Raw genomic sequence first — 20,225 nt, forward strand, 5'->3', positions numbered from 1 at the left:
GAAAATGCATTAAAAAATTCCAATAACAAACTGTAACAACTAACTTCATTCAACACAACCCCTTGCTTCCAGAATTTCCCTCAAAATTGCTCTCCCCCTGGTAAACATATACAGGAAGTTACTGTTCAGCAACTTTGGTATCTTCATATACTGTTCCATCCACTTTTAACTGTTTCCCTGTTTACCATTAACCACTTCAGGACTCAAACTCTTGTGTGCTGCATCAGCTGCCATATGTAATTTGCATCACACTACTCACATTATAAAATATAGTCACTGCTGTATTACTCATTCTCCTACTGTATTACTCATTCTCTTTTACTGAGTAATAATAAACACAGAAAACATTATCAAAGCAGTTCACAGAATCCAGGGGTAACTCTTGTACAACTATAAAAATATATATATAATCTAGACACCGATGCTGGCATCCTCATGTACCCACTCATGCCTCATGACCCTTATGTAGGTATCATCATACCGAAGTGGTTAATGAATCAGGAGAACAGTTTAGATTCATCTATATATCTGTTGTTGTTGTTCCCTAAACTATCTGGCTGAGCAGTCCTGTTTCCCTGAGTATTATTATGGCAGGAACAGGGGTTTCCCACAAATCCCTTATGAGTGTATATTGTGTTGTTGGCAGCATCTATATTGTGGGACCATCCCCCAATCCCTAAGAGTTGGGGGCCAAACTGCCACAAGAAGCTCTTGCCACCCCTGGAGGTGATACAGATCCCCGTGAGCAGCTTAATTTACCCAGGCAAGTAACCCATATATACGAGGTCTGTTAGAAAAGTATCCAACTTTATTTTCTTTTGCAAAAACCTGATGGATTTGAATCAAGCATGCTTGCATGAGCTGACCTTGAACCTTTGTGCACATGCTTGAATTTTTTCCTGCCTGTCAATAGCATCAGTTGCTGGCAAGTAGCATTTGCATGAGGTAGTGCAAAGTGCTCTCAGCAGTTTTTCATTGCAAAGTAAATGACAGAATGACTAGAGCAGTGCCACTGCATCTTAGAAATCTCTAAGATGTAAGTTGTAACCATGTAAGACATTTTGTACCCATTGTAAGCACAGACGGACAGTTGGACAACACTATAACCCATGTTGTCTGCACCTTTCACTATGTATTATTCACACTGAAAAATGATAATATAAACTAAACAACTTTATTTAAAGAAAAATTTAGAAGATGTATAAATTGTAAACATGTAGAACATTTCCGCACCCATTGTAAATGCAGATGGACAGTTAGTCCATGGGTACTACCTCACCTCTCTCACCAGGATGTCTCCACGTCCCCCATGTTTCCCACCTATATATTCTAAACCTTTGTATCTTTCACTATGTATTATCTGCACTGAAGATGTGAATACACGAAAGTGCTCTGCTTTAATAGTTTTTCTTCATGATCAACCTTGCATTTTCAAGAACACACGCTTCCAGTGTTTTTCCTGCACATATATATATATATATATATATATATATATATAAATATATATATATGTGTGTGTGTAGATTACTCTGCAAGATGGACACTAGAGCTGTCCATTTTCAAAACCCATCACCACTAACCTCCATCAGGAATTGTAGACCTGCAAGCCTGACATTCAGTCTTTGAACTGGACTCAAAATCTTTCTTTATCAATTTTGAGTGCTTTCCTCCTACTACTTTCAGTCAGTGATATAAAAAGAGTCCCACACCAATACAAAATTAACAATAGTCCAAAGTTTCTTTCCTGAGAAATCTGTGGGAGAACTCAAGGACCATCGCCAGCTGCTATGGGGCTCTAGGTTTTCCACTTAGCGGAATTTGAGACAAAAATTGTATTGTATTATTCATCCAAAACTACTTTTCAGTGTGCATGCAGATTTTCAGAATTAATTTCAAGGTTATGTGACATTCTATCAATATACCAAGGGCTTCTTCCCCCTCATAAGGAAGGTAGCCAAATCAAAGGCATGCACCCACTCCCGCCCATTCCATCACCCTTGTTTCCCTCTCATCATATCTCCTTGTGGATGAAGGGTCATACCTGTTTCCTGTCCACTTCCTGGGCTAGAGGCAATGCAGCAAGACAAAGTACATCCACTTCACTTATATAGTGATCCCCCCCTCTTCCCATCCCCTCATATGGAAAACAGAGAAGACAGCTTCATGCCATGTCAAAATATCATCCATGCACAACCATCCTCCACCTACCCCTATCCCCTGCCTTCTCCCTTCCTTGCTCAACAGACATTCCCCTTAAAAAAAAATAATAATAATAAATCTAAAGATTATAGCCTTGAGAAGGCAATATAAATATTCACAGCAGTAATGTGCACAGACATTGCAAGGGGCAGGTGCTTTGGGCTGGAAATTGGGCATTTCACTCTTTTGTATTATTCGTATTTGGCAACTATCCGGTAGGGTGCAACACCATTTTTCACACTATAATTTCTGAATGGTATGAAAATGGAAAAAACCTGTGAGAAATAATTTTTTCATTCATCTTTATATATTTTTGTGAAGAGCACTTTTGGGGCATAGGGCAATGGGGCAGGTGCTCGGGCACCCCCAACAACCCCCCTCTGCATGGGCCTGATTCACAGTAAATAATGGGACTCCTATATAATAATACTGGGATAGTTTGGACACATGGAAAGAATGAGTGAAGAAAGATTAGTATAAGAAATATGGAAGGCAGAGGTAGAGGGAATGAATTCGAGGGGACAACTGAGGATGAGATGGATGGATGGGGTAAAAGGGGCATTGATCAAGAGGGGAATGTCTGTTGAGCAAGGAATGGAGAAGGCAGGAGATAGGGGTGAGTGGAGAATGGTGTGTATGGATGATACTGTGATGCAAGGAAGGGAAGGGGTGGGAGTAAGGAAGAGGTTATGTATAAATGATATTTTGATGATGCCCAAAGGAATTTCTCCCCATCTCTCTTTTCTGCATGAGGGAACAGAGAGGGGGGATTGCAAATTAAGTGAAGCGGCCTTGCTGTAGATGTGCTGTGTATTGCTGCATTGCTTCTAACTCAAGGCAGTGGACAGAATACAGGGATACCCCATGATCCATGAGATGCTGAGAGGGAAGAAAGGGTGGTGGATGGAGTGGAATGAGTGGGAGTGGGTACTTGCCTTTTGACTTGGCTACCTCCCTTGTAACATGGAAAAAGCCCTTGGTATATAGATAGATAGATAATAATGATAATAATATTGTCTCAAGTTTCACTGGCAATAATGCCACAGCCCCATAACAGTTCAAGATGATCCTCAAGACCACTGGTAGGTACCCATGATTGGTCTCATTTCATAGGAAACCAATCAATCAATCCTTTGCCTAGGATCTCTCTCAGGACAGGGACTTGGTCACGCTGTCTGAAATGGGTGAATGACTAGCAGCTTGAGATAATATGTTCCATGTCTTCTGTGTGGTGACTGGAATTGGAGCATAAGCACTGTGCTTATATTCTAATTCTGAGTAATAACCTGAGCATTGGTGGGCAAATATTCTTGTATGCCTGGTGAGTGATTTATACTGTGTTTGTTGGGTTGGTCATGTGAGTATTGTTTGTTTTGTGATGTGTATATGTATACATATTTTTGTAAGGTGTTCTGGGGTGTCAGGGGAACAAAGCACATATGAATAAAAGCCAAAAGTATTAATGGTTTAGACTGTAACACAAGCCAATGTGCACAACATATCTGAATATCACAGGAAAGAAACTCTTGTTATAAAATACTATTAAATGTTATGAATATACTCCTCTCAGAGAGGATTTGGATGGTGCCACCTTACAGAGGCCTTTTAGAAGCAAAGAAATGTATGCTCTTACTCTGAACTAGTTCTCTGCCAAGCTGATTCAATCTGGTTCCACTACAACCTTGCACCCAAATGGCAATGCACTAAACTGCTTGGCCAGTGAGCACCCTCCCATCTTCACTATATTTACATATTAAACACACCATCATTTTGACTTCATGATGATTCATACATATATATACCAAGGCGTTTTCCCCCTTACAAGGGAGGTAGCCAAAAAGGAAAAGGCATAAAATCACTTCCACCCATTCCATCCCTGAATACACTCCACACCCCTCCACCCTCCCTCTTATCTTAGCACCTCCTGGATGACGGGTCATCCCTGCACCTTGTCCACTGCCCTGGGTCAGAAGTAGTGTCGCAAGACACAGCACATCCACAGCAAGGCTGCTTCATTAAATCGGCCAACCCCTCTCCGTTCCCCCATTGCATAAAAGGAGATGATGGGGAGAAATCCCTTCGGGCTGCGTCAAAATTTTGCTCACACATACTACCTCACCCCCCATCCTCCCGCCCATTCCACATCATGCGATCACAACATCATCCATATACAACCATTCTCCATTCACCCGTCTTCTGTCCTCTCCCGTCCTTCATCAACAGACATTCCCTTCTTCCCCAAAGCCCCCTTCACCCTAACCATCCACCTCATTCTAGGACGTCCCCTCATGTTCACTCCCTCCACATCTGCCTTCCATACCTCTTTTACTAGTCTTTCTTCACTCATTCTTTCCATGTGTCCAAACCATCCTAATACTCTTTCATCAACCCTATCTCCCAGCTCCCTTTCCACCCCTGTTCTCCTCCTCACCTCCTCATTTCTCACTCTAGCCTAGTAACCCCCATCATACTTCTCAGACACCTCATCTCAAACACATTCAAACTCCTTCTCTCTTCTCTTATGTTCCATGTTTCTGCCCCATACAGTGCTGTTGGCACAATCACTCCTTCATACAGTCTCCTCTTAGCATCCATTCCCAAATGTCTATTCCTCATTACACTTTTTAATCCACCAAGGCATTTACTCACTTCTCTCAATCTACATTCTACCTCCACCTTTTCCTGCTACACTTGCACCCAAGTATCTAAAACTATCCACTTCCTCCAGTCGCTCTCCCTTAATGCTCACTTCCAGTCTACTGCCACTTTCACTCCTTGTACATCTCATCACCTTACTTTTACCCACATTTATCTTTAGCTTTCTTCTATCACATACTCTCCCAAAATCTGCCACCAACTTCCTCAATACCTCCTCCGATCCTGCCACAAGCGCAGTGTCGTCAACAAACAACAGCTGGCTCACCTCCCACTTTTCTCTATTTTCTTTAACCATCTCCAATCCCTGACCCACTACCCTTGCATTTACCTCTCGCACTACCCCATCCATGTATAAGTTGAACAGCCAGGGCGACATAACGCATCCTTGACGAAGTCCCACCTTTACCTCGAACCACTCACTCTCTCCATTTCTAATCCTGACACAAGCTCTACTACTCTCATAAAAACTCGACAGCTCCTAGAAGCTTTCCTCCTATCCCGTATATCTGCATAACCTCCCACAGTGCCTTTCTGTCTACCCTATCATAAGCCTTTTCCAAATCCATAAAAGCCCAAAAAACATCCTTCCCCTTTCCTATAGCTTTCTCACATATCTGTCTTACCACAAAGATCTGATCTACACAACCTCTACATGTCCTAAATCCACACTGTTCCTCACCAATTACTCCTCCTGTTCCTCTTCTAATCCTCTCAATCAAGATCCTCCCATAAGCCTTCCCAACTACACTTAACAAGCTAATCCCTCTGAAACTACTACATTCACATTTGTCCCCTTTTCCCTTGTAAAGAGGAACTATACAGGCACTCCTCCGGCACTCTACCCTCTCTCCAGCAAACATTAAATAACCTCACCAGCCAGTCCACAATCACTGTACCTCCCTTTTTCAGACATTCTGCATGGCATCCATCCAGACCAGGTGCCTTATTATCATCTCTCCATCTGAACCTTTTACCTTTTCTTCTCTACTTGATTCGCCTTCTGTTCCTCTCTTAATTTCTTTTTATTACTTTCAAAATTTTCTGTCATACTCTTACCCCATTTCACATCTGCTCTCCTCTTTGCCTCCTTTACCTTTTGCTTTACTTCTCTTTTCTTTGTACTTCTAATATGACTCCCTCATCCTATTTTGTAACCAATCTGTGAAAGCTCGCTTCTACTCTTCTACAACCTTCTTTGTTTCCTCATCCCACCATTCACTACCCTTCCTTCTATTTCCTCCTGTCCTTCTTGTTCCACACACCATCCTTGCACACTTTACGACTCCCTCCTTGAACCATCCCCATTCCTCCTCCACACCTAGCTCTACTCTATCCTTCACTCCCTCCCACTCCTCCTTCAGCTTCTTTTCGTACTCCTTTTCCTTTTCATTCAAAGAGTTCACTCTAAGAACCTCCCTACCTTTTGTCCCATTCCTCTTTCTCCATCTATCCTCCACTCTCAACTTACCTTCCACCAAAAAATGATCTGATATTCCCCCACCCTCTCCCCTTAGCACATGTACATCCTTAACTCTTCCTATCATAGTCCTATTTACCACTACATAGTCCATTAATGCTCTATCTACCACCTTCTCCCATGTGTACTTATGCTTGACTTTCTTCCAAAACACTGTATTTGCTATCATCAACTCTCTAGACACATTTCCACCATCAACTCTCCACTACGATTCTTTCCTGGAACTCCACATTTCCCAACCACTCCATCGATTGGACCATTTCCTACCCTAGCATTAAGGTCTCCCAGTACTATTACATTGACATTTCTTCCTAAATCCTCTATGCACTCATTTAAATCTATCCAAAAGGCCTCCCTTTCTTCTACACTCTTCTCACTGCCAGGCCCATATGCACTTACAAAGACCTACATCTCCTTTCCCAGTTTCACCTTCATCCACATTATCCTTGAGAAAACCTCCTTCCACTCTACTATATGTTTACCTATTTCTTCACTTACTAGAATAGCCACCCCTTCCATCCCTCGCCCTCTCTTCACTCCTGATAACCTCCCACTTACACTCACCCTTCCCTTTCAACTTAGTTTCACTCAAAGCCAACACATCCATCTTTCTTCTCACAAACATACTACCTATCTCTTCCCTTTTACTCTCATCTGTACCACATCCACGCACATTAAAAGACCCAAATCTTAGGGTGCTGGTCCGAAAACTCCCAGACCCTCTTATGCCTGTCTGGGGTATTGGCTGCTTGTTATTGTGGCAAAGTAGCATGCAGTTGATACTTTAGGGTCTATGTGGGGCACCCCTATGGACCAGAGCCACACATCATTTTGTCTATGATAGAGGAAAACTCTGTTCATAGAGAAATTATGACACTTTTATACTACGACTGTCCCTCCGTTATGCTGTCCCCCAACCCCTTGTTGCTGTCCTGTACCATTTCTCTGAGTATTCTTTTTCTGTGGTGGGGGAAAAGAATACTGCCACCAAGTATTCCCACTTGGATTGTAAGAGGCGAGAAGAAAGGGACGGGGATTGGGACTAGGCATCCTTCTCCTTGTAGCCCCACAGGGGACATTCCTAAATGAAAAGAAAAATTATTCAATCTAAATGAAGTAAAACTCAGACAAATTTCTTCCCAAAAATTCACTGCATATTAAATAGGACATCAAGTATACAACATTAGTTTTTAATACTACTAGGAGTTTTTTCTATATAACACTAAATACAGTAAACCATTGACATACCTTGTGATAAAATCTGTGATACCTTTTCTCTTGACTTTTGTATCAAGTATCAAGTCCTGAACAGAACTGTTATCAGATGCTTGAGATCCCAGCCCTACAGCACTATCTTCTGTAGTTGCAGATACCGAATGCAAAGACAGCTCTGTATTCGAGCTTGAAAGACTAGAAAAGGAGCCTGTGTCAGTCACAGACAAAGAATTATGGGTACTAACACGCTGAAGAGTATTTTTAGGACTGTCCAAGTTTGCACAGTCGGAAGATCCACTGCGACTGTGATGGTTGTATGAGTTACAATCGACCAATAGCCCACCTTCATTTTCTTCTACTTCTTGAATACTTTGTAATGTTACACAATCACTACTTGGTGACAACTTTCCATGGCCCTCTTGTAAACGGTTCCTCTCTGGAGAAACTAATCTATTATCTTCGGTCTCTGGTTTGTTCGTATTGGCTGGATCCTCTTTTAGCACCAGTTCTGGCAAACGTTCTTGTGACATTTTCCTGTGGCATGACAGGCTATCACCCTTATGTCTAAGACACAATTGTTTATTTACAGGATCATAAACTAAAGGTATGGATTCTAATAGGGTATCCAGAGATACATTCTGATGAGATGATTTTACAAGTAATCTATCTTGAGTAGTACTTCCATTTGCTTTCTTCTTACTAGTTACATCATCACTATGATCATGAGATAAAAGGTGAGATTCCTCAGTAAAACACTTGGTCATCAGATCTTGTTCAGAGTCAAAGTTCTCTTCACTGCCATGCTTGTACACTAATTTTCCCTTACTTTCATCCCTACTCAAATATTCATCTTCACTCTCAACTAATGTTGGAACTGCTTCTTCCAGTAACCACTCCTGCTGACTTGGCATGCCAGGCTCAATATCAGAGACACTCTTCTTCTTCAACAGCTGTTTCAGTTTGGCGTGCCTCTCTGGCCAAGTCCTAAACCATTCTTTCTCCATATCTCAGGAATTTGAATTTTGCACCAATTCACAAAAGCTTTCCTTATCACTTGGTGTCATTTTGACACCGGTGGACAGCAGCAAGTGGACACCTGTAAAGTCGGAGAAAAAATAATCATATCTGTATAGCAATCATTAGTTACATATTACATATGACAAATAAGCATTAATTAATAACAGTAACACATCAAATCCACACTCATAATCAGCATGGGTCTGCTTTTGATGGTAAAACAAGTTATTTAAGATGTACAAAAGTATTTAAAATCCATTTTTTAAATATATATAGAGGACTTTCTAGTTATACATCCAACACTTATTAATTGAATATAATATACACAAGAGGCAGGGTCAGCATTTCACTTCCTCCCACTCTCTCACAACCATATACAAACTGTGGGAAGGTAGACTGAAAGTATGAAGTTGGTATATATGGGTCTCTATGACAATATCAACTGCTTTAGAGCAGCAAATCAAGAACTACCTGTACTCTGATTTCTATATTCTATTAAGGTAGCTGAAAGTTAGCACATAACCATATGTAAACCATAAAACTGTTAAAGTTTGAAAGCACCTTTACAACTCAGGCCTTGGAGCAATCTATTACTACTATAATTATTCAATTTCTAATCACAGAGTTAATTGTTACATTCCTTTTTTTTTTCCTTGATACCTTACCTTTCTGGTGGCACTGAAAATGTCTGTCACTTGCTGAGTTGGTCTGCATCTTGTCTTCACTGTTATTATCAATCTTTTTTTCTTTTCTCTCTTAATTAATGTAATTCAGTATCTTAATTGAAGATTCCCAGCACTTCCAATATATTCTTGAATAAGCAATCCCACCTAAGGTCACTTCACTGGAATTTTAGAAGTATTAATTAATTTATACTAATATTCTGTGTAAAAAAAAAAAAAAAAAAAATGCTGGCTGCCATGTCTGTATTTTCCTTATAAGATTTTTTCCTTAAGGATTATTTTCAATCACAAATTATTGAAAACAAGCAATAATAATGCTATCTAATTTTCAAAATCATTAATGATATTTCAAAATTTGGAGCAAGAACCACTTTTATCATACTTTCTAAGATTAAGGACCTCACTTAACTTACAGCATATCTTATTGTGGGCAATTGTTATTGACATGATCTTCCTATCTGCGAGAGATTTGAGCAGATGGGTTTAAAAATTATAAAATGGGCATGAGTTTAAGTAATACTGTTATTACTTATTTTTGACATACTGCTTATTATACAATACGTTCTTTGAAGAAAATTTTCAGAGCTAAAAAAGAAGAACTGATTACCATCCAAAAATAAATGGCAAGTGATATTTCTTAATCTAGAAATTTAATATTGCTGCTACTATTATTTTCTGAAATCTGTTATTGAAAATAACTTATTCAAGAAAAATAATTCTCCTGAACTAATTACCATCAGGACAATTATATTTCACAATTATTTGTTATATTCTAGAGTTATTAATGTCTTTAATATTTTCTAAATCATTATCAACACAAATGTATTTTGTGTCTCCCCTTTAACCTGTAGGTGAAGAGAGGCAACCAGACATCTGGCGTCTATTTCACAAATTTAAAGGCTAGTTTGTGGAGGTCTAGGTACAAAGACTCCATGTGAAGGATTAAGATGAGTTATGTACAGTAGGTTAAATTACTGTTAAGTTGGGTAATGCCAAGTTTTTCCAAGGTTTTAAGTTTAGGGAATCTGGGGACAAGGATATGAATTTACAATCACTAAGAGTCATAACCACTTAAAGTACACAGATCCAACAAATAACACTGTTTCACTAATGAAACTTATGACTGATTTAAAGAACAAGTCTATCCTCTAGAAGCATATCAGTATCTCCTTGCTATCAGAACAAATATGCCATTTATCAGGTTAGGTCAGGTAGTGGCAAAACAGAGGTTCAAATACAATCAGGATGGCTTCTAAACTTTCTATTTAAATAATGCAATATAGAATCATTTAAAACCATGATTTGCCCAGTTAAAATCTATACAATTGTTATCTTTGGATAACATACCTACAATAACAATTAGCCAATTAAGACTTATTAGACTATCCGGCTATAGTGAACACCATTACACCTTACTGACCTTCAATCACATAGTTGGGCAACTAGCAGTTTGCTTTTTGTACGATAAAGATTCTTACTTTTTCCTTTATAAGTTTGTTTTAATTAGACTAGGGCAAAACCCAAGTGTCAGCAAAGGTCCAGAATGTGTCTGGCATATTACGGAAGCATAATTAATTCATTTGTGTGAAAATACCACTGCACATGGTTTTTACTAACCTTCTCCACTGGAAGCTATACGGGCATAAGTTTCCAAAAGGAACGCTAACCCTTAAAAAGTTCCACATATTATCTTTCCATTCTGCCCTTCCTGACCATTACTACCACCCTCCCACTTACAACTGTGTTGTTTCGACACTACTGCCATCTAGTATGATAAATGTAAACACTGTTCCCGAACAGTTTTCAAGACTAAATTCAGTTTGAAAAATAATTCAAAATATTTATATCTAATCTCCTGATAAAATAAAATTTTGTTTTTACATATCTTAATATGTATACAGACACTTAAAAGAAAATTTAAAAATGTTATGGGTAGTAGCGTATGATGACGTTCATCTGTCCTTCTGATGTTTACAGTTGTGTGTAGTGGTGGCTGAGATAACTAGCAGTTGGAGAACATTACGTTATTAACATGTAATCGATATGAGCGTACCAGTCGAAGCCATATATACACGGGCCAGGTAATTGAGTTTACCAGTTTGTTTTTCTCATTTATGTAATGCTAAAAGGAAAAGTAATCCATGGAAAACAGTTACTTTTTAATGCATAATTTGTTGGCCATATATATATCAATGGCAGGAGGTATTTTCTCTTCAGATGTAGGGCATATTGTAGGTTATGTATATTTACAAATAGAATTGTGCTACATCAGGGTGTAAGGCCTGAAGTAGCTCAGAATATTTTAGTAAAATGTATACGAAACATCATTAATCATATAGTTACATGTTCGTTCATACATGAGCTAATATTAAATATAGCTGTATTAATAATTGTGTTAGAAGCTGATGGAAAAAATCCGTGGAGTACATAAAATAGAAAGTCATGTTAATGATTCTATTGCTAATTAGATTATATGACATACACTAGTGACTATGTGAACTGGTACAAATTCTCTTATATACCTCTATGAGTGCTTTGTCCCCAAACATAGTTGAATGATATGTGACTAGTCCCATTAGGGTGTCATTTCAATCCTAGGAACATTGACTTTAATAGCCAATATTCTGTGCTTAAATGAAATACATATACACTTAGTGTAGTGAATGGACATACACCACCCAAGCTCTATGTCTCATATAAATTAATGCAAAATGTCCTAAAATCTCCACAGAACAGTGAAAGTAAAGTGAATATTGAGGCTATTAAGGAGAAACTGAGGATTAACACAATGATCCCAAGGTAAACAAACAAAACCAAGACAATCAAAATGGCCAATGCCAATATTTCTCTCCAAAGTATTAATAGACAAAGGTAAAGACAACACCATTTGTTGAAACAAATGCAATGACTTTATTCACTGTTTTTGTGCACAACTCCCTTTGTATCAACTGATGTTCTACTGAAAACAAGTAGAAGATACACCTGTGAGAAGTGTTACACATCGAAATATTGCAATGATAAGGGAGCCAAAGAAGCTGAAAAAACCCAGGACACAATAAATTGGCAGGCTAAGGCCTAAACAAACTCAGACAACCAGGCAGCCCAGGAAGCCTTAAATTGGCAAGCAGGCCATGGGAAAGTGGTCAAAAAACAAAGTGAAACAAAACAGGCAAATTCTCAGTCTATGCAAAATACAAGTGCTAGTATTAAGTGTGCTCCACAGGCAAAATTTTCAGTCTGAGCAGGTTACAAGTGCTATCCTTGAAAGGGATTCACAGAAAATTGTAAAACACTTCCATATGGTGACGCCTACGTAGGCGTCATGAGGAGCAAGTGGGTACGCGATGATGCTGACATCAGCATCTTGATTATATTTATTGTAGTCGTCCCTACGTAACCTCCATTCTCTCTAAACTGGCTTCATCATATTTTCTATGGTTATCAAAATTCACGGGTGAAAGAGAACGAACGATTGAACACTGACTTTATTTTTTATAATGCAATTATTATGATGCAACATCGCACGTCGGGCAGCTAATGCTGCCAGATGTGCGATGTGCCCCGGAGTGAAGAGGTTAATAGACAAATCCACAGCCTGAGCAGTTATTGCTAGTCTTAGCTGGGATGTACAATTTTGCACATTTTACCAGGAAGGCAAGTGCCGCACAAAGATGAAAGGCCACAAACGTGGTTACCAGCACCCCTAACCATACACAAAATTTATGAGACATGGACTAGATAAGCAGTCAGGCTGCAGGCTTAGCTGCTGGTGCAAGAATTTGCACCCCTGGATCTGCATAAGCTCTTTATGAATGAGGGAGTATAGCAAAATCAGAGAATGCAAACACTGGCACCTCAAAGGCACTAAAAAGCCAGGAGTTCTGGAAACTACAGACAAAATAAGAGATCAAACCATACTGACTCTCACCTTCACCAATAGGAACCCATCAAAATCTGCTGTGGTCGCATCAAACAAAAGATGGCCTGAGCACCCAGAGGGTTCAAAACCCCTAAATACCTGGATCACTAGGATGGTCATGAAAATACCCACCCCCCCAAACAAACAACAGTGGCTACTGAACAGCCTTTTCTAGAGAGGTACATGAGTAAAATGAACAGCTGATAGAAGACCTTATAAACTGAATAGACCAGATAGAGAGAGAAGTAGTGTCACCACTACTAAAATACTATGCGCTAACCATTAAGGTTCTTTATCTAAAATGTAATCAAAATAAGATCCTGATGCACCAAGAGACTGCAAGCAAGGAAAACCTCTCCTTCCTTGTAATCACGGAAGACCACCTAAATGGAAATCTCAGATGCAGAGGTGAACATGCTGGGCTATGCCATCTTCTGTACTGATAGAAAAGAGAGGAGCCATGGAGATGTAGCAGTGTGTGTCAGAAATTGTTTGGCAGTATGCACAAAAATGACGAGTCTTTCTTAAATGGGACAGTCAAGATGACCCCGCTGCATGTTAGAAAGATGAACCTAGTTATAATAAATGTATACTACCCCCCCAAACCCCAACACTGAAAACATTTGTAAGGTAACAGAAAGGACGAGAGTGATCTTAAATGCCTTCCCTAGCCCCACAACAAATGTACTATTGGTGGGGGATTTCAACTTCATATCTCTTGGCCCTTGCTTCACATTAGTGGAGGTCCACCTGAGGAAAGAAGATAGGCTGAGGATTTACTCAGTGTCATTGATCACCACTACCTGACACAGTTCATCACAGCACCAATAAGAGGTGATAATATACTGGATCTCATGATGAACAATCACCACAACATCCTCCACTTCTGCAACTCCTCAGACACTGCATTTTCTGTGGCCCTAACCTCCCACCTGATAGAAATTATAGAATGATTCAAGCCAAGGTAACTGACAACTTAGAGATCATAAACACCCTTAACAAGGGCAAACATACCTTCAGACTGTTAATCATGTCTATCATAATTGCTGTCTCATCATGGAAAATGTCCAGGAAGGTAAAAATGTTTATCTACCTGGATTTTGCAAAAGCTTTCAACAAGGCAGATCATGGCATTCTCTTTCATAAACTGAGGACACCAGGTATCCATGGGAAACTGGGCAAGTGGCTGCACATCTTCCTCACAAACCAGACACAATAAGTAACACTTCAGGAAACCCTGTCTGAGCCGAGCCAAGTCATCTGTGGAGTCCCTCGGGGCACAATCCTGGGCTCCCTACTGTTCCTAATCATGATTGGAGACATCAGCAAAGACCTACAACATTTGCATGCATCATCCCTCACCAACGACACCAGGATCACCAGGGACTTCAAGTCTGCTGCAGATGTGGCCCTACTATAAGCAGACATGGACAGAGTGGCAAAATGGGCCAAAACCAACAACATGGCCCTCAATGAGGACAAGTTTGAGCTCCTGAGATACAGCCAGTAATTCTGTAAAAGACCTAGGGGTACACATGAACAACCTAACTTTTATGAGTTGCATTGATATAGGGGTTGAGAGTGTTCTCAAGTTCTCAGGGTGGATTCAAGGAACTTTTCACATGAGGGATAGAGAATGCATGCTGACCCTGTGGAAGACCTTAGTCCTACCAAGACTGGAATACTGCTGCCAACTCTGGTCCCCACACAAAGGAGAAATAGCCAAGCTGGAGGCAATACAAAGGACCTTCACAAGCAGAATAGAAGGTATGCAAGGGCTCAGTTACTGGGAGAGCCTGAGGGAACTTAGGCTCTACTCCCTCCAGAGATGACATGAATGATACACTGTCATATATATATGGAAAACGCTGGAACACATGGTGCTAAATATTGGATTATAAGTCAACAATTTTTTTTTTTTTCTTCTTTCTTTCTTTCTTCCTTTCTTTCTCCTAAGGCGGGATGGTGGCCTAAATTCCTTCATACTAGTGTGGGTCTTGTCATAACAGAGGTTTGATGGAATAGAGAAGGGTGATCATTCTTGGAGTGATTATTTTGTGATCTGAGTATGTACTGTATATGTTTTTGTATAGTAGTGTTGCATTGTCCAGGTAGTAAGTTGCTGTAGATGTTTCAGTAGTATACTGATGTTTTTATTGTGTAGAGTTGGTCATGTTTGTAATGAGATGGATTGTTGGCATTGAGGATTCTTGTATAGAACTGGGTACCTATCATTTTCATGTGCTATTCAGTGGGGAAGATTTTGGTTTCTATTTGTAGATGTTCTGTAAGTATGGTTTTTATGGGTGTCTTTTTAATTATTGTAGGGATCATAAGAACCACACTAGCATATTTGCATTCAGGACAGTCCATCTTTAGGACACCATCCAGTTCTAAAACAGTACCACCACAGTATAGGCCTGGCCACTGAATCAAACAGCCCTAGATGCAGCTATCACATAGGATACTGAGCACATTATCATGCACTACCCCCATACTAATTATCCCTAGGCAACAACAATATTTCTTCCCTGAGTGATCTATGGACCTGTCTGGTGGCCATATCCTGCAAGAGAGACTTGGGTCAACAGATTGATGAAATGATAGGGACCACCATTGAATCAAGGGCTTAGTGTATTGTTCTGAGAGCATGAATAGTAGAGGGCCTTTGAAGTCAATATTTAACAATTCAAACAGTTGTGTAAACTTGACAGTATTGCCTCTGGGGTGGAAGAACCTGGGTTTAAACTTGGAATGAATCAAACAAAGGGTTGCTAGATTAGAAGGTTAGAAATATGAGGCACTCTTGATTATTTATATATATATATATATATATATATATATATATATATATTGTCATGGGAGAGGTTGGCACAGTCATCCAAGTCATGGAACTTATGAAAGGCCTTTGTTCAGCTGTGAATTCAAAATTGCTGAATGATTGATATCTGTGTATACATGTATTTACATAGTTGTATTTTACAGGAAGGGGAGCTATGCTCGTGGTGTCCCGTCTTCATATCTCATTTTATCTAAACTATTTTTAAATTCATGTATTGTTTTTGCACACACTACTCTCTCATCTAACTTGTTCCAACTGTCTATTACTCTGTGAGGAAAGCTGTTCTTTTTCAGATCTCTTCTATAGTTGTCTTTCTTGATTTTCTTTCCGTGTCCTCTTGTATTTCTATCATCCCATTTTATTAGGTCCGCTATCAATAATTTCTATGCCTTTCATGATTCTGTAAATAGCTATCAAATCTCCTCTCTCTCTTCTTTGCTCTAGTGTCTGTAGCTCAAGTTTTGCTAGTCTCTCTTCATATGATAGTTTTGAGTGTTGGTGCCAATTTTGTAATTGTTCTTTGTATTCTTTCAATTTTTTTATACACTTTTTTGTACTTGGTGACCACATCTTTGCTGCATATTCCAATCTTGGTCTTATCAGAGTGGTTAGTATTTTCTTCACCATTTCTTCATCCAGGTATGTAAATGCCACTTTCATTGTTCTTATTAAATTATAAGTTTCATCAAAAATCTTATTTATTTGTTTCTCAGGTGACATATTATTCATAACAATGACTCCCAGGTCCTTCTCATTTTCAACTTTTTTTATTCCTTCTTCTCCCAATTTACATGATCCTGTTATTCTGTTTTTGCTTTTTCCAAATTCCATTATACTACACTTTTTAGTATTGAACTCCATCTCCCACTTCCTACTCCATTCCCAGACTTTATTTAGATCACTCTGTAGTGATTCACAATCTTCTTCCTTGTTCACTTTTTTTTAATAGTTTTGCATCATCTGCAAAGAAGCTCATATAACTTTCAATTTCTTCATCAATATCATTAATATATATAGCAAACATTATTGGGGCCAAAACTGTTCCTTGTGGAACACCACTTATTATTTATATATACTATGAATAGAAGTGGCCCAAGAACGGAACACTGAGGAACTCCACTTGCAACACTTTTCCATCCAGAAGTTTTTCCATTTAAAACAACTCTCTGTTTTCGACCATTCAACCAATTACTAGTCCAACCTAATAGGCTACCACTTATTCCATGCAAAGCTAATTTAGTAAGTAGTCTTTCGTGTGGGACGGTATCAAAAGCTTTTGCAAAGTCTAGATATATTAAATCTATATTGTTTCTTTTGTCATAATTCAAGATAACTGTGTTGTAGAATTCAATTAAGTTAGTCACGCAAGAACGTTTCCGTCTGAAACCATGCTGGCTATCATTTATCAAACGGTTACTTTCTAAATGATGTTCGATAGCATCTCTGATGATAGTTTCCATTATTTTTCCTACAATTGAAGTCAAACTTATAGGCCTATAGTTATTTGGTTTCTTTTTGTCACCTTTTTTGAATATGGGAGTAACGTCAGCTTCCATTCTCTTGGGACATCTCCGGATATGATGGATTTCTTGAAAATAATTTAAGCAGTTTGCCCTGTATTCCTCCTTCGGTTTCTAATTTCTTAAGCAACTTCTTATGTGGTACTTTGTCAAAAGCTTTTTTTAGGTCTAGAAATGCACAATCAGCCCATCCATCTCTTTCTTGTATTATATCTATTAGCCTTGAATAGAAACATATTAAATTGGTGATGCATGATCGTCCTTATCTGAATCCAAATTGCCTTGGATTTTTTTTTTTATATTTTACCCATCTACTTTTGACAATTCTTTCACAAATTTTTGCTATTGTACTTGTTAGAGAGACTGGTCTATAGTTGGTAGGGTCTTCTTTATTTCCCCCTTAATATATAGGTACTATATTTGCTTTTTTCCAATCTTCTGGAACTTTTCCTTCTTTCAAGGAACTGTTTATTATGCTATGTATTTTGTCTGCCAGTTCATTCCTGCATTCTTTCAAAATCCAGTTTGCTGTATCATCTGGTCCATGCAATTTTCTGACATCAAGATTACTCAAGTGTTTCATTATTTCATTCTTTGTTACTTCTATTTCTTTCATAGGGAGGACTTTCTCTTTCCATTCGATCCCTTCAGGTTGTATGTTCTCCTTTGTAAACACTGATTTAAAATGCTTGTTCATAATTTCTGCCATTTCTATTTCCTCTGTGTATTCAACTCCTCCTTGTCTTAATTTCTCCAAATCTTGTTTGTTTTTCAGTTTGTTTACAAATATGTAAAATAATTTGGTTGATCTTTACATTTTTCTATGACATCTTTTTCATATTTTCTCTTTTCCTCTATGCACACTTGTACATATTCATTTCTATAACAAGTATATATTTTCCATTTTTCAGGTCTCTTGTTTTCTTCCATTTGGTCCAAGCTTTATCTCTTTTGTCTTTTAACTCTGTACAACTTTTGTTATACCAGCACTTTACATATTCTTTTTCTTGTTTTTGTCTTGGGACATGCTTTTCCACTCCTTTTTTATAGATTTTTGTCAAAATATTCCATTTATCTTCCACTGTTGTTTCTTCTTTGTATATTCCTTCCCAGTTTTCTTTTTGAAAGAATTCTCTTATTTTATCAAAGTTTGTTTTTTTCATACATCATTCTTCCTTTTCTATATTGTTTATTTCTTTTCATGTATTTTTCCTCATTTAGTTCCAGTTCAATCAATATGTGGTCACTTTTACTTATTGGTGTTTTATATTCAATCTTTTCCACTATTCTAGGTTCAGATGTTATTGTTAGGTCTAGTCTCAATGGTTCTTCTTCATTTCTATACCTAGTGTTCTCCTGTATCCACTGTGTCATTGTATGGTCAATAATCATCTCAAGTAGAACATTTCCCCATGAGTCTTCTCCACCCTTTACTGTCATCTCTTCCCAACAGACTTCTTTGCATTTGAAGTCGCCCATCATAACTATTCTTCCTCCATCTTCCATTATCTTATTTAATGTTATCCTTGTGTCTTCTAACATACTTTTATGTTCACTCTCTTCCCATGAGGCTTTTTTTGGAGGCACATAATTTATCACAAACTTTCTGCCCTTCTTATCTCTGTCTTCCACTTTGATCATAATCATCTCTACTGTATTCTTTCCATATGTGACACACCTCATGTTTATATCCTTCTTAGTCAGGAACATAACTCCACCCCCTTGTTTTGTCTCTCTGTTTCTAATCCAATAATTATATACATGTCCTACACTGTTGGGTAGTAGTGGACCTTTTGATTTCGTTTCTACAATTCCCATTATGTCCAGTTCTTTTTCCTTCAGATAATCATTCAGCTCATTCAATCCTGTTATTAATCCATCTATATTTGTGTAAGACACTTTTAGTTTTCTGCCACTTCCATTGTATTCTCTGTTTCCCTTTTGTTTTTCTCTAGTATGTCATATTTCCTTACTTTCATATTCACTACTCTCCAATAGAATTTATCTTTTTCTGACTGTTCTGTTCTTGTTTTTTTCCTGAGCTTCATGTCTTTTCATTTTTTCCTCCTCTCTTTCCTCTTTATTCATTTCTCTTTTTATATTGTTCACTTGCTGCTAGCTTCCCTGTTTTTGCTAAGATATTCTCTGCCATCATTTGTGACCTGAATTTAATCTTGATTGGTCTGGTCTTATCTGTACTATACTTTCCGAGTCTCTTCACTACATCTCTTCAATTTGTTTCATGATTTCAGGTTCATCTTCCTGAACTAATTCTAGTAAACTGCTTTCTTTTTCCTCGTTGATTCTTGTGGTTCTATTTAGGTTATATTTCTCTTCCATTCCTAATATAATTATACATTTCTTTTTATCTGTTAAGTCTCTTACTATATTCTCCTTCTGTCTCATCACTTTAATAACTGAGTCTTCAGTTTGTTCTTTCATTTGCTGTTTTATTATGTCAGTAAATGCAACTTTACTATTTTCTTGGATTTTTTTTCCAACCCTGTGCTTCTTTTGCTATGGCCTCTTTGTCTTTATTATTCCTCTTTAATTCCTCATTCTCTTCTTTTACTTCTTTTAACTGTCTTTTTAATCTATTTCTTTAGTTAAGTTTTTGTTCACCTTCTCTAGTTCTTTCAATTTTTCAACTCTGGCAATCTTTGCTATGTTACCGAACCTACTTTCCTAGTTTTTC

At 38.3% G+C, this 20,225-nt stretch overlaps 2 protein-coding genes across 5 annotated transcripts in view; one reads left to right on the forward strand and one right to left on the reverse strand.

The window, feature by feature from the left end:
* The window catches only part of LOC143021084 (TBC1 domain family member 12-like), a 40,648-nt gene extending 29,646 nt beyond the window's left edge, over positions 1–11,002 (reverse strand). For 3 of the 4 annotated variants that reach the window (XM_076178349.1, XM_076178347.1, XM_076178350.1), the window contains exons 1-3: positions 10,867–11,002; positions 9,232–9,410; positions 7,583–8,645 (exon numbers count right to left, since the gene is read on the reverse strand). In XM_076178349.1, the coding sequence (XP_076034464.1) occupies positions 7,583–8,553 (971 nt within the window). In that variant the 5' untranslated portion in view covers positions 8,554–8,645; positions 9,232–9,410; positions 10,867–11,002. Of the gene's footprint in view, positions 1–7,582; positions 8,646–9,231; positions 9,411–10,669; positions 10,818–10,866 lie in introns of those variants that run through there. The other variant, XM_076178348.1, reaches the window with a different exon arrangement.
* Positions 11,003–11,189: 187 nt separating this feature from the next.
* Positions 11,190–20,225, forward strand: part of LOC143021087 (lipid droplet-regulating VLDL assembly factor AUP1-like) — a 40,290-nt gene continuing 31,254 nt past the window's right edge. Inside the window, exon 1 of the mRNA XM_076178352.1 lies at positions 11,190–11,330. Coding sequence (XP_076034467.1) covers positions 11,293–11,330 — 38 coding nt within the window. The 5' untranslated portion in view covers positions 11,190–11,292. The remainder of the gene's footprint in view (positions 11,331–20,225) is intronic.

This window comes from Oratosquilla oratoria, chromosome 41, assembly GCF_046742065.1.
Source record: "Oratosquilla oratoria isolate Oo_2021 chromosome 41, ASM4674206v1, whole genome shotgun sequence".
NCBI classification, from domain to species: Eukaryota; Metazoa; Arthropoda; class Malacostraca; order Stomatopoda; family Squillidae; genus Oratosquilla; species Oratosquilla oratoria.